Source organism: Mesocricetus auratus, unplaced genomic scaffold, assembly GCF_017639785.1.
Source record: "Mesocricetus auratus isolate SY011 unplaced genomic scaffold, BCM_Maur_2.0 Super-Scaffold_100009, whole genome shotgun sequence".
In the NCBI taxonomy this organism is placed as follows: Eukaryota; Metazoa; Chordata; class Mammalia; order Rodentia; family Cricetidae; genus Mesocricetus; species Mesocricetus auratus.
In genome coordinates, this window is record NW_024429193.1 from 34,658,728 (window position 1) to 34,673,461 (window position 14,734).

At 42.9% G+C, this 14,734-nt stretch overlaps 1 protein-coding gene across 2 annotated transcripts in view; it reads right to left on the minus strand.

The window, feature by feature from the left end:
• Positions 1–292: 292 nt before the first annotated feature.
• Positions 293–14,734, minus strand: part of Sec24d (SEC24 homolog D, COPII coat complex component) — a 92,818-nt gene continuing 78,376 nt past the window's right edge. For both annotated transcript variants that reach the window (XM_040751914.1, XM_040751915.1), the window contains exons 14-23: positions 12,607–12,723; positions 11,806–11,976; positions 9,175–9,271; positions 8,909–9,054; positions 7,882–8,020; positions 7,119–7,237; positions 6,444–6,623; positions 4,645–4,836; positions 2,804–2,893; positions 293–1,102 (exon numbers count right to left, since the gene is read on the minus strand). In XM_040751914.1, the coding sequence (XP_040607848.1) occupies positions 962–1,102; positions 2,804–2,893; positions 4,645–4,836; positions 6,444–6,623; positions 7,119–7,237; positions 7,882–8,020; positions 8,909–9,054; positions 9,175–9,271; positions 11,806–11,976; positions 12,607–12,723 (1,392 nt within the window). In that variant the 3' untranslated portion in view covers positions 293–961. The remainder of the gene's footprint in view (positions 1,103–2,803; positions 2,894–4,644; positions 4,837–6,443; positions 6,624–7,118; positions 7,238–7,881; positions 8,021–8,908; positions 9,055–9,174; positions 9,272–11,805; positions 11,977–12,606; positions 12,724–14,734) is intronic.

The following is a 14,734-nucleotide window of genomic DNA, read 5'->3' on the forward strand; positions in this document are numbered from 1 at the left end:
GAACTATTTATTCATCACTATGTATGTGCAGTGAAGGAAACTTAACACAAGATACCAAGAGCAGAGTCCCCCAGGCACAAGCAGCTATGACTAAGATGTGTCATAGTCAAGAATTATAAATGCCCCTTTCAAGGAGTGTTTCTGACAGATGCTACTGACCCCTTTACAGCGATAATGTTTTTATCCAGATATATTCTCAGTAAACCATTCAGTTTGGGAGTTTTTGCCATGTATTTTTAGTATTATCCTTATTTCTTTTTAGATTTTCAGAAGACATAAAAAATAGCCAGAGTACATTAAGTAATTTATTGATACTGGTTAAGATCCATTATATACAAGTAGAAACCATCAAAATTGTACAAAGAACCATTAAGAATATAGATACTGTTTTATAGACAAAACAACTGGAAAATATTTTAAACAGACTATATAATTATGAAAAAAAGGTGAATACAAATTGTTCTACCAGACAGATTACAGGTTTTTTTTTAAAGTCTGCTGTGCAGATTTTAAGTTGAAAAAAAAATCTGTTCAATGTAGTCACAGAGCTTTAAAAACATTAGGTGTAAGGCAAAATGAAATCTTTTTCCTCTCATGGCAAAAGTAAGAGGAAACATGAATCTATACAGTTTGAAAAATAATTTATATATCTAGCTAGCACAAAGAAAGAAAATTGAGACAGTGAATGGTTCTGTAAACTATGTATTTATGAAATGCAAACTGTCAGCTTTAGAAGTTAGAAGTAGGACAGCCAGAAATAGACTGTTCCCTTTATGGTACCACCACACTTCACGGGCTTGCTACCCGAGCACCAAAGCTGAAGGTCTATGTGCTGTCTTGGCAAGCTATCCTGAAAATTATCAAGAAATTAAAACTAGCCTACTATCATTGGGGAAATTAGGCACCAGGTTGGAGACGGTCTCCTCAGAAATGCCCCCTCAGTGGGAGAGGAGGGTACTCCTCAGTTAAGCAGTTGACAGATCTCCTTGTGGACACAGCAGAGGAAATCCACATAAGATGATCCTCCATAGAGTCCTTTATCTTCCACCAGGAACTGTCGGAAAGCCATCTCCCGCGGCTCTCGCTGCTTCACGATGATGAGCTAGTAAAACCCAACAACAGCTGGTTAGATACGCATCCCAGATTTGGTCCAGCGATTTCCCCTGATTAATCCTACCAAACAGGGTAGGGGTGTGAGGCCTGTGTGATGATGTCAGCATGCCTGATTCTGTAGGTTTTTAAAAGTGTGTGTGTGTGTGTGTAAATGTACAAATCAGTGCACGTGCCCAATGAGTCCAGAAGAGAGGGTGTCAGATCACCTGTTGCCAGAGTTATAAGCAGTCATGAGTCACCCAATGTGGGTACTGGGATCAGAATTTGAGTCTGGAAGAGCAGTAGGTGCCATTTCTCCAGCTCCATGCCTATTACTTAGGAGAGGAGAGAGACACTAACATTTAAACCACAAAGACAATTTTAAGTGGCAAATTAGGGAAGTGGAAATTTACAGTAATAGAGTAGAATGGGAAAAAGCTTCACAATGGCAATCACTGTCCCCTAAGTCTCAAAGAACAGGGTAGGTCAGACTTGTGTATATATTGTGCCATGTTGCAGAGATACAGAGACAGCTGTCATGCAAATTATTACAGACATTTAGAAGGTAGCAAGGGATTAGCGACAACTACCATTATGAGTTTGAGCCTTCTGCAGGACACGGTATGTGAGGGCAGAGCAGGAAATGAGAGTCAACAGGTAGCAGCAGGTACATTAGTGAAATGGAGGTCACTACAGAGAATGGCTGCAGGTGGAGGTGGGGGGTGGCCAGAAGACGAGAAAGGGAAGAGAGGAAAAGGAGTAGATATGAGAAAGAGACTAAAACAGAACCACTGCTGCTCGTGGCAACAGACTGCACTGCCCTTAGTGTAGCAACTGCCGTGTGCTTAGAGTCCTAATTGGCATGTGCTATAAATACAAGAATCATTAGATGGTAAACTCTCCGTGTAGTGTATACTGATTCCAAGTGTGTGTTTCTTGAGACTTTAAGGTTTGATGATGTTCGTCCGCCAAGACTGGTGAGTGAGTGCCGTGTCGAGTACCTGAGCTTCTCTCCAGCCCCAGACCCTGCCTTTGCACAGCGCCCACATGGCATGGAAACAGTTCTGGAATGTCAAGTGTTCATCCAGATGCCTAGAGACTGTAAAACTGTTATACTTCCATTTACCTCAGCTCTACTTAGAGTTGATATCTGCCCACAGGAGTTACTTCAGTGACTAAGATTATTGCTTAGGATTGGTAACCACTTTATATTTCAAGAGAAAACTGGCCTTATGGTAGCCTGGGCCATGTGGAGGCCTGCATCTAAAAGAGATGGGTTCAAGCAGCTTGGATTCGACAACAAAGTCTAATGTTGGATTCAAGGCATGATTTTATTCAAACAGGAAATAATAAAATGGTTGAGGGTAACTATAATTGTAAAATTTTTCAGATACAGGACAAAACATTTTACAAATGTTCTGAATATTTCTATGATTACATAACACTAGGCATGAAAAGGAAAGATTCCAAAGATTGTTAATGACAGCAGTTGTTTTTACACAAGGAAAGCCATCATGATCACTAAGTTGCTATCTAGTAAGATAACCCATGGTCAAAACTGTTTATTCTTGTGCTGTGCCTAGTAAGTAGTCAGACAAATTCAGAGGTAGAGTTTTTCTATCAAGGACCATGATCTATAACTGTAGATGATGCATTTAAAAGATTTCTGATGAAATAAACACTTGAAGGAAGAGGGAAAATCTCGTGTTACCTTCATTGAGTATGGCTTCTTGTGCTGGATACTGTTCATTATCACTCGGAGCTGTTGAGAGTGTGGACTTGCAACCTCAGGCAGTGATGTCTAAATGGAAGCGCACAATTTCAGTACAACTTGAGGCACTTAGAGCCACAGCAATATGAGGTGACCAGTCTGCTAAAATTGACCTGCTAATGCTATAGAGACTATTGGCTCAGGACATTTACCTGAAACCATGGGAAACTGAGCTATCAATTACTCATTGGCGTACATTTCTGCCAACGAACCAATTATCTCTTTTGGGAATACAGATCAACCCTGTAATGCAGAGGGTAGCTTTGGACCATCTTTCAGGAAGGTGATTAAGCCTTTTCAAGGCCATGGTGGGAGAGAAAAAGATGTCCCTATCCCTTTACTTTGCTTGGGAAATGCTACGAGTTCCAACATTAACCAGCAAGTGCCGATTTTCCCCAAGGAAATGCTACCTCTTGCATGACAACTGTGTAGTTTGTAAGACAGCACAGCTTCACTTGGAGTTCTTGATGTAAGAGAATGTAGGATGCTAATGCTGCCTCCTCAGTGAGAAGATACCAAGATCCAATCAACACATGAGTTAGCTACCAGGGAGGATGAGGATGCATGCAGGTAAAGATTCCAATCTTAGGGGAAAGAGTATGGCGGATGTATTTCACAGGAGTTCTGAGGAGGGCAGAGCATCTATCACTAATGCCCACACCCCATCCCTTGTGTGCTTTATGGCATTATGGTGGATCATTTTGTTCAAGAAATAATATTAAGTATATAACACATATCTCAGAGTACCAAATTACTTAAAAATTAAGTAATCCTATTTGGAGGTTGGTTTTGTTTCATTTAAAAAAAAAAACCAGCGAGGAGGTATAGTTATAAAAGCACAAGCCCTGGACTCATGCTCTGTGGTGGAGACACCCCTATTTCGTTGTGCACTTAGGGCCTGCAAGAAGGTTTGCAGCAAATGTTAACTCTCACATTGGTGCTGAGTTTTCCTAAGATATTTGAAAATAGGTATTTGTATTCATTTCTTCATCAACACAATTCCTTTTTCATGACTTATGGAAGGGGAGAGTCAGGGCTTAAGGTAGGATTGGGGACACAATTTGCTTTGTGTGATTTTTTATTTTGTGCCTCATTAATCTTAGTATATAGCAAACTAAGTCTCTCTGAATGATTCTGAAAATTTTTTCAAACAGGCAGTTCAGCAGCAAGGATTAAGAAACTGGAGTTGAAAACTAAATGCAATCTCTGACCTTATCACCTGCAAGAACCTGCCCCTGGTTCATCAGGAACATACTGCTGCAGCATCTACCTCACTGACGTGTCAAGAGAATGAAACAAAACGGTGGGTTTAAAGTACACATGGCCAGTAGCCACTGGCAGACAGCAGGGAATCTGTGAGTGTTGTCAGTGGGTGTGTATTGTGTGTGTGTGTGTGTGTGTGTGTGTCTGTCTGTCTGTCTGCATATGTCACATATGTGCAGGTGCCCATGGAGGCCAGAATAGGATATCAGATCCCCTAGAGCTGGTGTTACCGGCAGCTATAAGCTACCTTATGTGGGTGCTGGGAATTGAACTCCAGTCCTCTGCAAGCATTCTTAACCACTGAGCCATCTCTCCAGCCCTCTATATTAGCAGTTTCTATTGAAGCCATGTTTAGTTTAACACTTCAATAAATTTTTTTACATTTTCTACTTTTAATTCATCAAAATATGATTCTCATATAGAACCATATGAAACTGGTTTTCTTTGTATCACAAAATTGCACATAAATTTTAAGAATTTATATTTGTACTTTATCATAAAAATTGAAAAACACCTACCATATCTGTGTTGATATGTGCAAATGATGGCACATTAAATATTCCTTGAATCAGATCTGGTGGGCTACTCACTCCAAGCCATAAGAACATGTTCAGACCATTAGCCAGCAGGAATATTCCTTCTTCAGAGAGTCGGGACTCGGAGCAGCGGACAGCGGCCGGCAGCACTGTGCTCTTCACATCTAATGTGTGCTGTTTGGGCAAAGTCGAGAGACTTAGGAATCTGTTCCTTTCCCGCTTTTCATTTCCTTCTCTTTGCCCTGTCCCTCCCTTACAGCACACAGTTAATTAAAACCTTCTTAACGTAGACAAGAATCTCGGCCTTGTGCAGCTAATGGCCTTTTGGAGGAAGACAAATGACATAAAATAAATAAATATGCATACCTATAGATGTCGCTAAGGGATGTGGAAAGCAAATGGAGAGTAGCATCAGGGTTAGTGGTGGGGGCAGGGTAGCTAGGAAGGCTTCTCTGGCAACAGTAAATTTTGAGTAAAGCTACTTGAGGTAAGAAAGGGTGAGGAGCTGAGCCTGGGGAAATCTAAGGAAGGCATTCCAGACACAGAGAAAAATCTATATAAAGGTCCTGAGGCAACAGCCTGACCAGGGTGTTTGAGGATCAGCAGAGGGCTTGTGCAGCTAGCTAAAATGAGAGACTCTGATAGGAAGGAGCTGAGAAGGGACAGCATGGGGCCAGAGCTGCCCTGGACTGGCCTGGACTGGCCTGAGGAGAGAAGAGCTGGGCTGCTGCCTCACTCTGTCCTGAAGAAGAGACAATGGTGGGAACAAGGAGAGTCACTAGGCTGAGACTTCAGGAGTACAGCGAAGATTATGCTTGAGTTCGGTGACAACACAGAATGGACAAAAAGTGGACACCCCAGGAGAGCTGGCCTGTTTGCTGACAGTAGGTACGGCAGAGAGAAAACAGTGAGGATGGCCTAGACTTTCCACCCAGAGAGCATGAAGGCAGGAGGAGGGAGGCTGTAGGAGAAGCCCTCCAATGGAGACAGGAATGTGCGGCCATTACTGAATAAATGACATCTAAAGCCCAGAATACAAGGACCTCTAAGGGATGGAATGAAGGTAGGAAAGAAGCTTCCAGAGGCTTTAGTTTCTGACCTCTTTGGCCCACCCATTGCTGACAATCCAAGTTTATTTGACAATCAATCATTTGAAAGAATTCATTTCTTACCCTGGCATCTAACACAATTTATCACTGACTGCATTATTGCTGAGTGCCTACTGTTTCTTACCGCTAAGACTAAGGAGGAGTTGCATGCAGCCTACCAGCCTGGCATTCAGAATGTTGACAATACCTCAACAACGTGGAATATTCTGCTTTGCGAACTCTTGCATGACACCAGTATCCCCAAGTGCTCACTCAAGTCCCTGACTGCATTTGAGAAAAGCCAGTCTGAATAAACTTGGTGACTCTTAGACACTCACACACTAGATTAGAACGGGCCATTCACACCTGCACAAGATTTCCCCAGCACATTTGGAAGTGGTCTTGTGTGATGCGCAGTTTGATTCAAGTTATCTGGCACCCACGTGTTTACAGACTTCTAAGAGTGCCTACTTAACTGATTATTATCATTTAAGAATGGCACAGAAAGGAAAGCAATCTGAACAATTCAGTGAACACAGACTCCCCACACTCTTCCCCAGGCACACTGAGCACATGCAACTTGCTGAGAGAGTTTCTACTCTGAGCCCAGACTGCACGTCTTGACTGAATTTCTTAGAAACAAGAGTCTACCCTGCCAAACAGCTCTAGGGAACTCAGTCACTGCTCACTTACTATTGGCAGGAGCTGTGGATAGAAGAAGAGCTGGGTGTCAGCCACACCCATGGTCATGACCAGCTGCCGTTGGTATGCCCGTTCATCAGGGGAGATCTCTGGTCTACTGAGCAGCACACTGTTTTTTAACAAACAGTTCATGTACACAGGCAGTACTTTCATGGAATCTGGCAGTATAAGCTGAAAGAGAAAACATTTGTTTCATGAGTCTGCCCTATTATTAGCTTTCTCTTTTTATACCTGAATACGTGTTTCTGTGTGTGTGTGTGTGTGTGTGTGTGTTTGCCTGTGTGCAATTATGTTATAAATTATATTTACTTTTAAAAGAGCCATTGTTACTACTGCTGTCAGTTCATGGCAACATTGTATATGCCTAAAATTAAAGCATATCCATTTCACAATAAAACATATAGGTCTGCATATAAAGAGAGTCCTGTCTTATTATAACATTCCTCTGTTTATAACAGTGTAGTTGTGACTGTCACATTTTTGTTCGGGCACTTTGTTAAGCCCAGCTTCTTTTCTGATGTTGGCTACAAGGACACATACATGCCCTCACATCCCAGGTGCATCCTTAGTTTCCTTGACTGCACGCCCTACTTTGGAGCATCTGGCTGCAGCAGCGGCACACACTGCTCTGCACATGCTGGCTGCTCAGCACAGTAGGGAACTCACCTGGCTTGCTGCAGATGGACTGGCACAGTGCTTCCTGTAACACGCCAGCATATGGGCAGTTTGATTAACTAGAATTTCCCGGATGACCTTCAAAGGCTGGTTCAAAACTGCTTTAAAAGCTAGGAGTGCAAAATCCCAAATAGAAAGCACACTTTAGAAACTGATCTCTTCAAATAATATCAAAGAACAAGTTGCTGTTATTGTGAGACAACCAGACAAGGATAAGGTTCTTGCTGCTGGCCCACTTTTCAGTAAATAGGATGATCCAGGTAATGAAGGACGATGGTCTAATTATAGCTAATGGTTACATCGACCCAGATTTATCTTGAAATTACTAGAAATAGACTTCTATACACAGAAAAGCCAGGCCAGCCTGTTGTCTTCCAGGGTCCTGACTTCTACAGACTGAAACACTCTCCTCCATACCTTAAGTATAGACTTTTCAGAGAAGCCAAAGAAATCACCACTGCTTCTCAGTGGTCAGGGCACAGACAATCAACACTGGTGCGAGGCACCAGTGCTAGAGGTAACACTCACACACTCTTAAATTTCACCGTATCCTCCTTATTAGCAAGGGCACTTAAGGCAGATCTGTGTGGCCTGGCCCTGGAGAGGCTTGTCACTCATTACAGCTGACGGCACTGACAAGTCTTCAACCTTTGACTTTACTGGTTCTTGTATCACTCCGTATTTTCCAGCTTCTGACTAGTTACCCAACGAGTCTCGACTGAATCCCTGAGCGAGGAGACTAGCAAGATGCTACCTGACTTGGCAAAGAAGTTGATGAGGGCATCTGTCTCACAGCTCTTGTAGAGGTCTGCTAGCTGGGTGCTGCAGTTTAAGGCGAGATTGTGGATCCGAAGTCGTCGCTGGCCACCGATGGTCGTGTAGAGCACAGCACACTGCAGAGGCAACATTGAGGCATGGGCACTACTGGACCAGATCCACACATGGATATTTGCATGTACAGAACAAAGGCTAAACTGGGACCCTATATGCTGAAGTTCCAACCCCCAGCGCCCCAGAATGTGACGTCAATGAAGGTAGGGCCCTTAGTTTTTTTTTTTTGAGATTAATATAATTACATTACGCCATCCCCTTTCCTCTCTCCAGAATCATCCCATATGCCCTTTCACACTCTCCTTCAAATTCATGGCTTCTTATTTCACTAATTGTTATTGTGTGTGAATATGTATATACTTATTTATTCCTAAGTACAACCTGTTCAGTCCATAGAATGTTACATGTATGGATGTTTTTAGGGCTGATTGTCTGGTACTGGACAATCTATAGATGTGCTTTTCCTTGGGGAAGATCATGGAGGTAGCACATGTAAAAGGTCGAACTAATTAAAATGAATTAATTAGGGTGGGGCCTTATGACTGCAAGAACCTTGGACACAGACACTTCACAGGAACCAGTTTGCTGACACCTGACACTTCACATAGCTTGGCTGGGTCACATTAAGTAGCATAAATTTATCAACCTATGGGTGACCCACACAAGAGTAATCTAGGGGCTCCTGCTTTGGAGAAAGAGAATTGAGTTTTGTTAGGAAGAGAGTAGCACATTTGGCATCATGTAACAAAGGCCAGCATGGGCGCTGGAGAGATGTCTCAGAGGTTAAGAGCACTGGCTGCTCTTCCAGAGTCCTGAGTTCAATTTCCAGAAACCACATGGTGCCTCACAGCCATCTGTAATGAGATCTGGTGCCCTCTTCGGGCCTGCAGGCATGCTCGCGGGCAGAATGCTGTATACATGACAATTAAACTGTCTGAATGCTTGGTCACCTGGATCAAGGCTCCAGCATCCTCACTGAGCTTGTCATCGTGTTTGAACTCTACAGTCACGGCCTTATCACAATCGATGGCTGCCATTTCTACATCTGTGGTGTTGTTCATAAATATTCCACCAAAGAAATCAGTGGCCCTGAAACCTAAAGTACAAGAAGAAAGGAAAACTTGCTTATCTGAATTCTGCTGTTCTTTGTTGTGCTGTTATTTAAAGAGAAAATAATTATGCAGAAGATACGTGAAATGATGCAAATGATAATTACCTGTGCTGGTACGAACCCTCATAATGGCATCGAAGCCTATTTTCTTCTCAATATCATTTCGGAGGTCATTCAAAAACTGTTGGCTATCTGAATTTACCTAAAAGATAAAATATGATCAGTGGCCACCAGGTGGCAGTGAAAGACTTCAAAAAACATTTTTCACTGATTTTTTAAATAATTATTTTTATATTTTGATTTAGCACACTTACATGTATATCTTATGTGCATGTATAATCTCGTGAAAATACTCAAAATTAAGTTCCTTATCTATCTTTTTCATCTTCAGAGCATAACATTTGGGTGGGAAGGTCACTTACTAATTTGAGTTTGCAAATGGAGAAATAGCATAAGCGATTCACTCAGGGGTTTAGTCCTAGACTCGGGAAACGTGCATGTTTAGCATTCAGTGAGGCTGGGGAAAGACACTGCGATGGTGGTGGCAGTGGAGGGGTGGGGTGGGGTGGGGTTGGGTGTGTCTTTTATTCGACCATATTCAAGGTCTGAAGCTCAGTCAGAGTTCAGAGTCTGGAGAACAACCCTTCCCTTGGACTTCTTGACTACTCTTTTAAACTGTATTTCTGAAAGCTGTTCACAGCCCACACGTAAGCAACATTAATGGCGTACACAAGCATGTAGTACAGAGCTGAGACTCACTTAGAACACTGCCTACACACACACACACACACACACACACACACACACACACACACACACACACAATTCCTATCCCCAGTCCCCAAAACAAAGAGAAGAAAAGAGGAAAGGAAACAGTCATCACAGACAGTCCTCACAAAGGTACTGCAGGTACACACCGGAAGTCTGACTGTGTTCCTGACCATCACTTTCATCTGGCAACATTATTTAATGGAAGACACTATTAAAATGTTTGCTTTTAGAGCAAAGCAGGAGATGCTAAGATATGATTCCGTCTACAACACGCCCATAACCCTGAAGTGGATTCGCACTAACCCTGGCTATAAAGTGTTCTACTTACTGAAAGTACAGGCAGTTTTCTTCTATTGGATACCGCGGCACTTCTTTTCTAATAGCATCAATGGGATCAGTAACAGCTTTGCTATATTGACAAACAAAGGGCTTTTATCAAACTGTACACAGAACTAGTGCACTACTAAGGGAATGGCGTCAACAGTGGTGAAGTCCAGTGCCTCTTACCAACACCGCCCTGGTCTCTGTGCAGCTAAGTCACTCTCAGGACTTAGCTCATCCGTGTGGGACTCCAGCACTACCCTAGCCAGGACGTTGTTAACAAGGAACTGAAGATAGAGGTCTCTGATCAGATGTATTTCTCTCACTAGAGAATAAGCTGAGACAGTCACAGTGTGCCTCAATCACCCAGAATTCCCACCAGACAAATGATTTATCATTAGTAAGACCTTATGTCTAGTGTTTACCCAGAAGTCTTCAAGGGTCTCTTACAGCTTTTTAAAATGTATTTCACTTTCAGTCTTTGGTCTTACTAAGTCTCTTACTTAACTTCCATATACATATGTAACTGAGTGCTGCTCTCACTCCTAAGCTAAAACAGCAAGAGACTTTGTCCACTGTTAGGAAACAGACTCTATGATCAGCAGCCCTGTAGAGCACAGACATCAGTGGCCTGGCCCTGGGTCTTCCTGGACCAGCACCCATTCTCTGAGCCTAAATACAGTAAGACTTCAAGGTACAACTGTCCATAAGAGAAGCCTGTGGCTGTGCCTATCCTAAACCGTGGCATATGCCTTTGCCTAATTCAGGGGAGGCATGTTAGTCCAAGTGGAAGAGCGGAGTATAATGAACCTGCCTCAGATTTCAACAAATTAAACATGCAATTATGTTTTCAAACATCATCTTAGATGTCTCTTATATAAAGCACACTTTCCTCCACAGCAAAGCTCACATTAATATTCAGCTCTGGGGTAGTATGAGCCCAATGTGTGGCTAAAGTCAATCAAACACGCACGGTTTTACATCTGCCGAAATTACTTTTGCTAGTTGTGCCCAGCCTGATACAACTTTCTTAATCCATGAGCTACGCAACCAACTTCATCTGGGCTGGGGAGACGGCTCAGGCCTTAAAAACCCTTGTGTGAGACTAATGTGCGAGCCTAATGGCTTGGGTTTGGTCCTCACCCACATGTAATAACACAGACAACGAACAGGTGTGGCAGCTTGATGCTGTAATCCCAGGACTCCTATGGCAAGACAGGAGGCTGAGACAGAATTCCCAGAAAGCTTGCTGGACCACCAGCCTAGGGCAGCGCACAGTACACAAGAAACAACGAAGACTGTACCTCAGCTGGATGGAAGGAGAGAACTGACGCCTGAAAATCCTCCATGAGCACCAGAAGCTCTCAGTGATACATGCATACCTGCGCGTGCGCGCGCGCACACACACACACACACACACACACACACACATACACACACACACGACCTCCTACCCATACACACCAGAGAGAGAGAGAGAGAGAGAGAGAGAGAGAGAGAGAGAGAGAGAGAGAGAGAGAGAGAGAGAGAGAGAGAACACCAGATAGAGGGGGAGACAGAAAGACAGAGACAAAGTATATTTTAAGGCAATATTAAAATTCAAACAGGAGGAAACTTGGGAAGGACAGATGGCTAGCCACTTACCCGAAAAACATTGTACTTGTAAAGAGTTCCTCCGGTGAGCAGAGGAACCAGCCCCAAGGAGGCCACGTCCACATACTGACTGGGAAAGAGGAAGAGAGTCACTGAGCAGCTATTAGCCACACAGTCCTTGGCCAGAGACTCATAGACAGCTGTCTGGGGCTGGAAAAGTATCTGAAGAAAAGGATGAAAAAAATGAAAAGTTACACACATTTCCTTATTAAAATTTAAGTTTCTGTTAAATTTCGTAATTGGAAATTTTAAATGGGGAAATTATGGGCTTTCTCCCTCCAGCTAAGTGGACTGGGCTACTAGAATAAAATAGTTGTTTGCCTTCAGGCTGTTTGATACTGTAACACCCCTAGTGGGGCTGTCCCTGCCCCATCCTCAGCCCATGGGCCTGACACAGCTCTGTGGATTGGAAGGTGCTGTGACTGAGGGGTGTGCACCGCGGTCCATCTTCCACCCCCGAGACCGTTCCTGGCTGCCAGTCTGTCTTGGGTTTGAATGACGGCCCCTTGTCAGCACGTGGTACCTCTGCTTCATGATTAGTGTCTCCTCCTCAGGAGAGTGATGTCACAGTGCACTACCTTCCCTCTCCATGATCTCTTCCTCATGCAACCCTCTCCTTCTGTTTCTCTAAAATTCTCATCTTACATTGATTACCCATGGAAGATGTGTCAGTTTAGATATGTCAGCTATGGGCTTCTCTAGCAATGTGAAACTCCTTAATGGTTTACAGTTCAAAATACTCATCAAGTGTGGGACCCCTTTGAGTAACACTGCAGTGGGCACTTCAGGTACCTTCTCTTTGTCCGTGTTAACCAGCTTTTTATCATCTCGGTTCTTGAGCTTTCCCGGTGCCTCTGCAGTGGGCAAGGAGGAATGGAAGATAAATAGCTTCCCAGAGCACTCTGCTGCCTAAAAACATCAGACAAAATGTTTGGTTGGTAAGGTTTTATTTTAAGAGTATAATAAATGTATGAAAATCCCACCTCGCTCCAGTCAGAAAGGTAACAAAGAAAATGTAGAACAAACTATTGTTGAGGATAGGGACAAAAGGGACCTCTTAGATGTCTCAGAAGGAATGCAACCAGTCAAGTCAGTATGGAAAACAGTGTGGAGGTATCTCCAGGAACTGAAGAACCACCATACTGTGGGAATGAGTTTTCCAAGAAATACTGCTTGTAGATTGCCTTAATAATCATACTTTCACCCAACCTGGAACCAAGTTAATAATGTGCTTAGAGATGATGTGTCACGATGTATTCATTCTGATTACATACTATGTACTCAGCCCATTCAGAATTAACTGATCTTTGAAAAAACAATGTAACTAATTGCATAACTAATTTTTCTATACTTTGAACTCGCTGATATAACATGTACTCTATTTCTCCTTAGTGGCCTGTTCATGCCACCAAACTTAGGACAATATATGTGTGGGTAAGGTGATGGATACACATGTGGTTGTGGCTTTGTGTGCTCTTCTGGGTCAGCAAGGCCAAAAAAGGAACTTCTCTGTAAGACCTCTACAGAAGACTGATTAAGAATTAAGTTCCTATTTGCTGTGCTGTCCAACACATAAAGAGAATGGCCTTTGTCAGGTCAGAACTCTTCAAATCCAATCAGGCTCACTCTCTGGTAAACAACACCAAGGGTTAGTTTCCTTTCTTTAATGTGACATTGTCTTACCTGGTGACAAATATCACACACACACACACACACACACACACACACACACACACACACACACACACACACACACACACAGTAAGTCCCCTGAGTCCACACACTACAGTGATACCTGCAAATCCATGTTTATGACAGCACTGTTCACAGCAGTCAAGTAATGGAATCAGTGTATATGTTCATAAATAGGTGACAAAGGATGTGTAGTTCATATACACAATTGAATTTTATTCAGCCATAAAGAAGAATGAAATTATTGCTGGGAAATGGAGATTATCGTATTAAATTAAATAAGCCAGACTAAGAGACAAGTTTTTTTCTCATTTTTGGCTCCTGTGTTTTAGATACACACAGAAAACCAAAAATGCGTAGGACATGCTAGCAGAATAGATACCGGAGAAGGGGAAGAAAATGACCAGGGAGAGGAAAGAGGGATTGCATGCAGGAGAAACAGGATGAATACAGTACTGTTCACGGAGAGTGTAAGTCAGTAAAGCATCTGAAAACTGCCGACTCCTTTCAGTAGGTTTGGAGTGTTCTTCAGAACTAAAGTCACCAGGAAAGCAACAGCCTGTGTTTGTGTCTGAGTGGTCACCACCACATTTTCCCTCAAATTTAAATGACCCTTCCCTTCTGTTGTCTGCTTTGAGAAAGTATCTAGTCTTTTACTGTAAAAAGGAAAGTGAAAATCACATCATTCGGAGACTTCCTGTGTTAATTGGTTCAAACTAAAAATACTCCCAATCACACATTCAGTTCTCAAAAATATAAAGTAAAATGTTTCGCGTCTAAGCCATCCAATTTCCCTACAGAATTCACTATCAACTTTCTGTGTCCATCTGGACATTGTCTAGTCACTGAAGTTCTGAGATTTTGTACTACAACGATCACAGGTCCTCATCCCCACAGACTAGGGTTAGAGTCTGAACTGTTGTGTTAGCTCTGTGACTTTAGCTTCATTCATGCCACATATGATATAGACATAGTAACCACAGAACACAAGGGCTGGAAGACTTTGCTGGTTCAGTTAATCATAATAAGCATACTTACTTGTCTGGTTAAATGAATGACAGGGCCCTACTCTGGGGCTAGGGAGGTGGCTGAAAGGACAAAGTGCTTGCCATTCAAATGTGAGGATCTGAGTCCAGACCCTCAACCCCCCGCATAAAAACCTGGTAGGCATGCTGGGTGCCCATAATCCCAGCACTCAACTGGAGAAACAGAGAAGACTAGCCAGAAT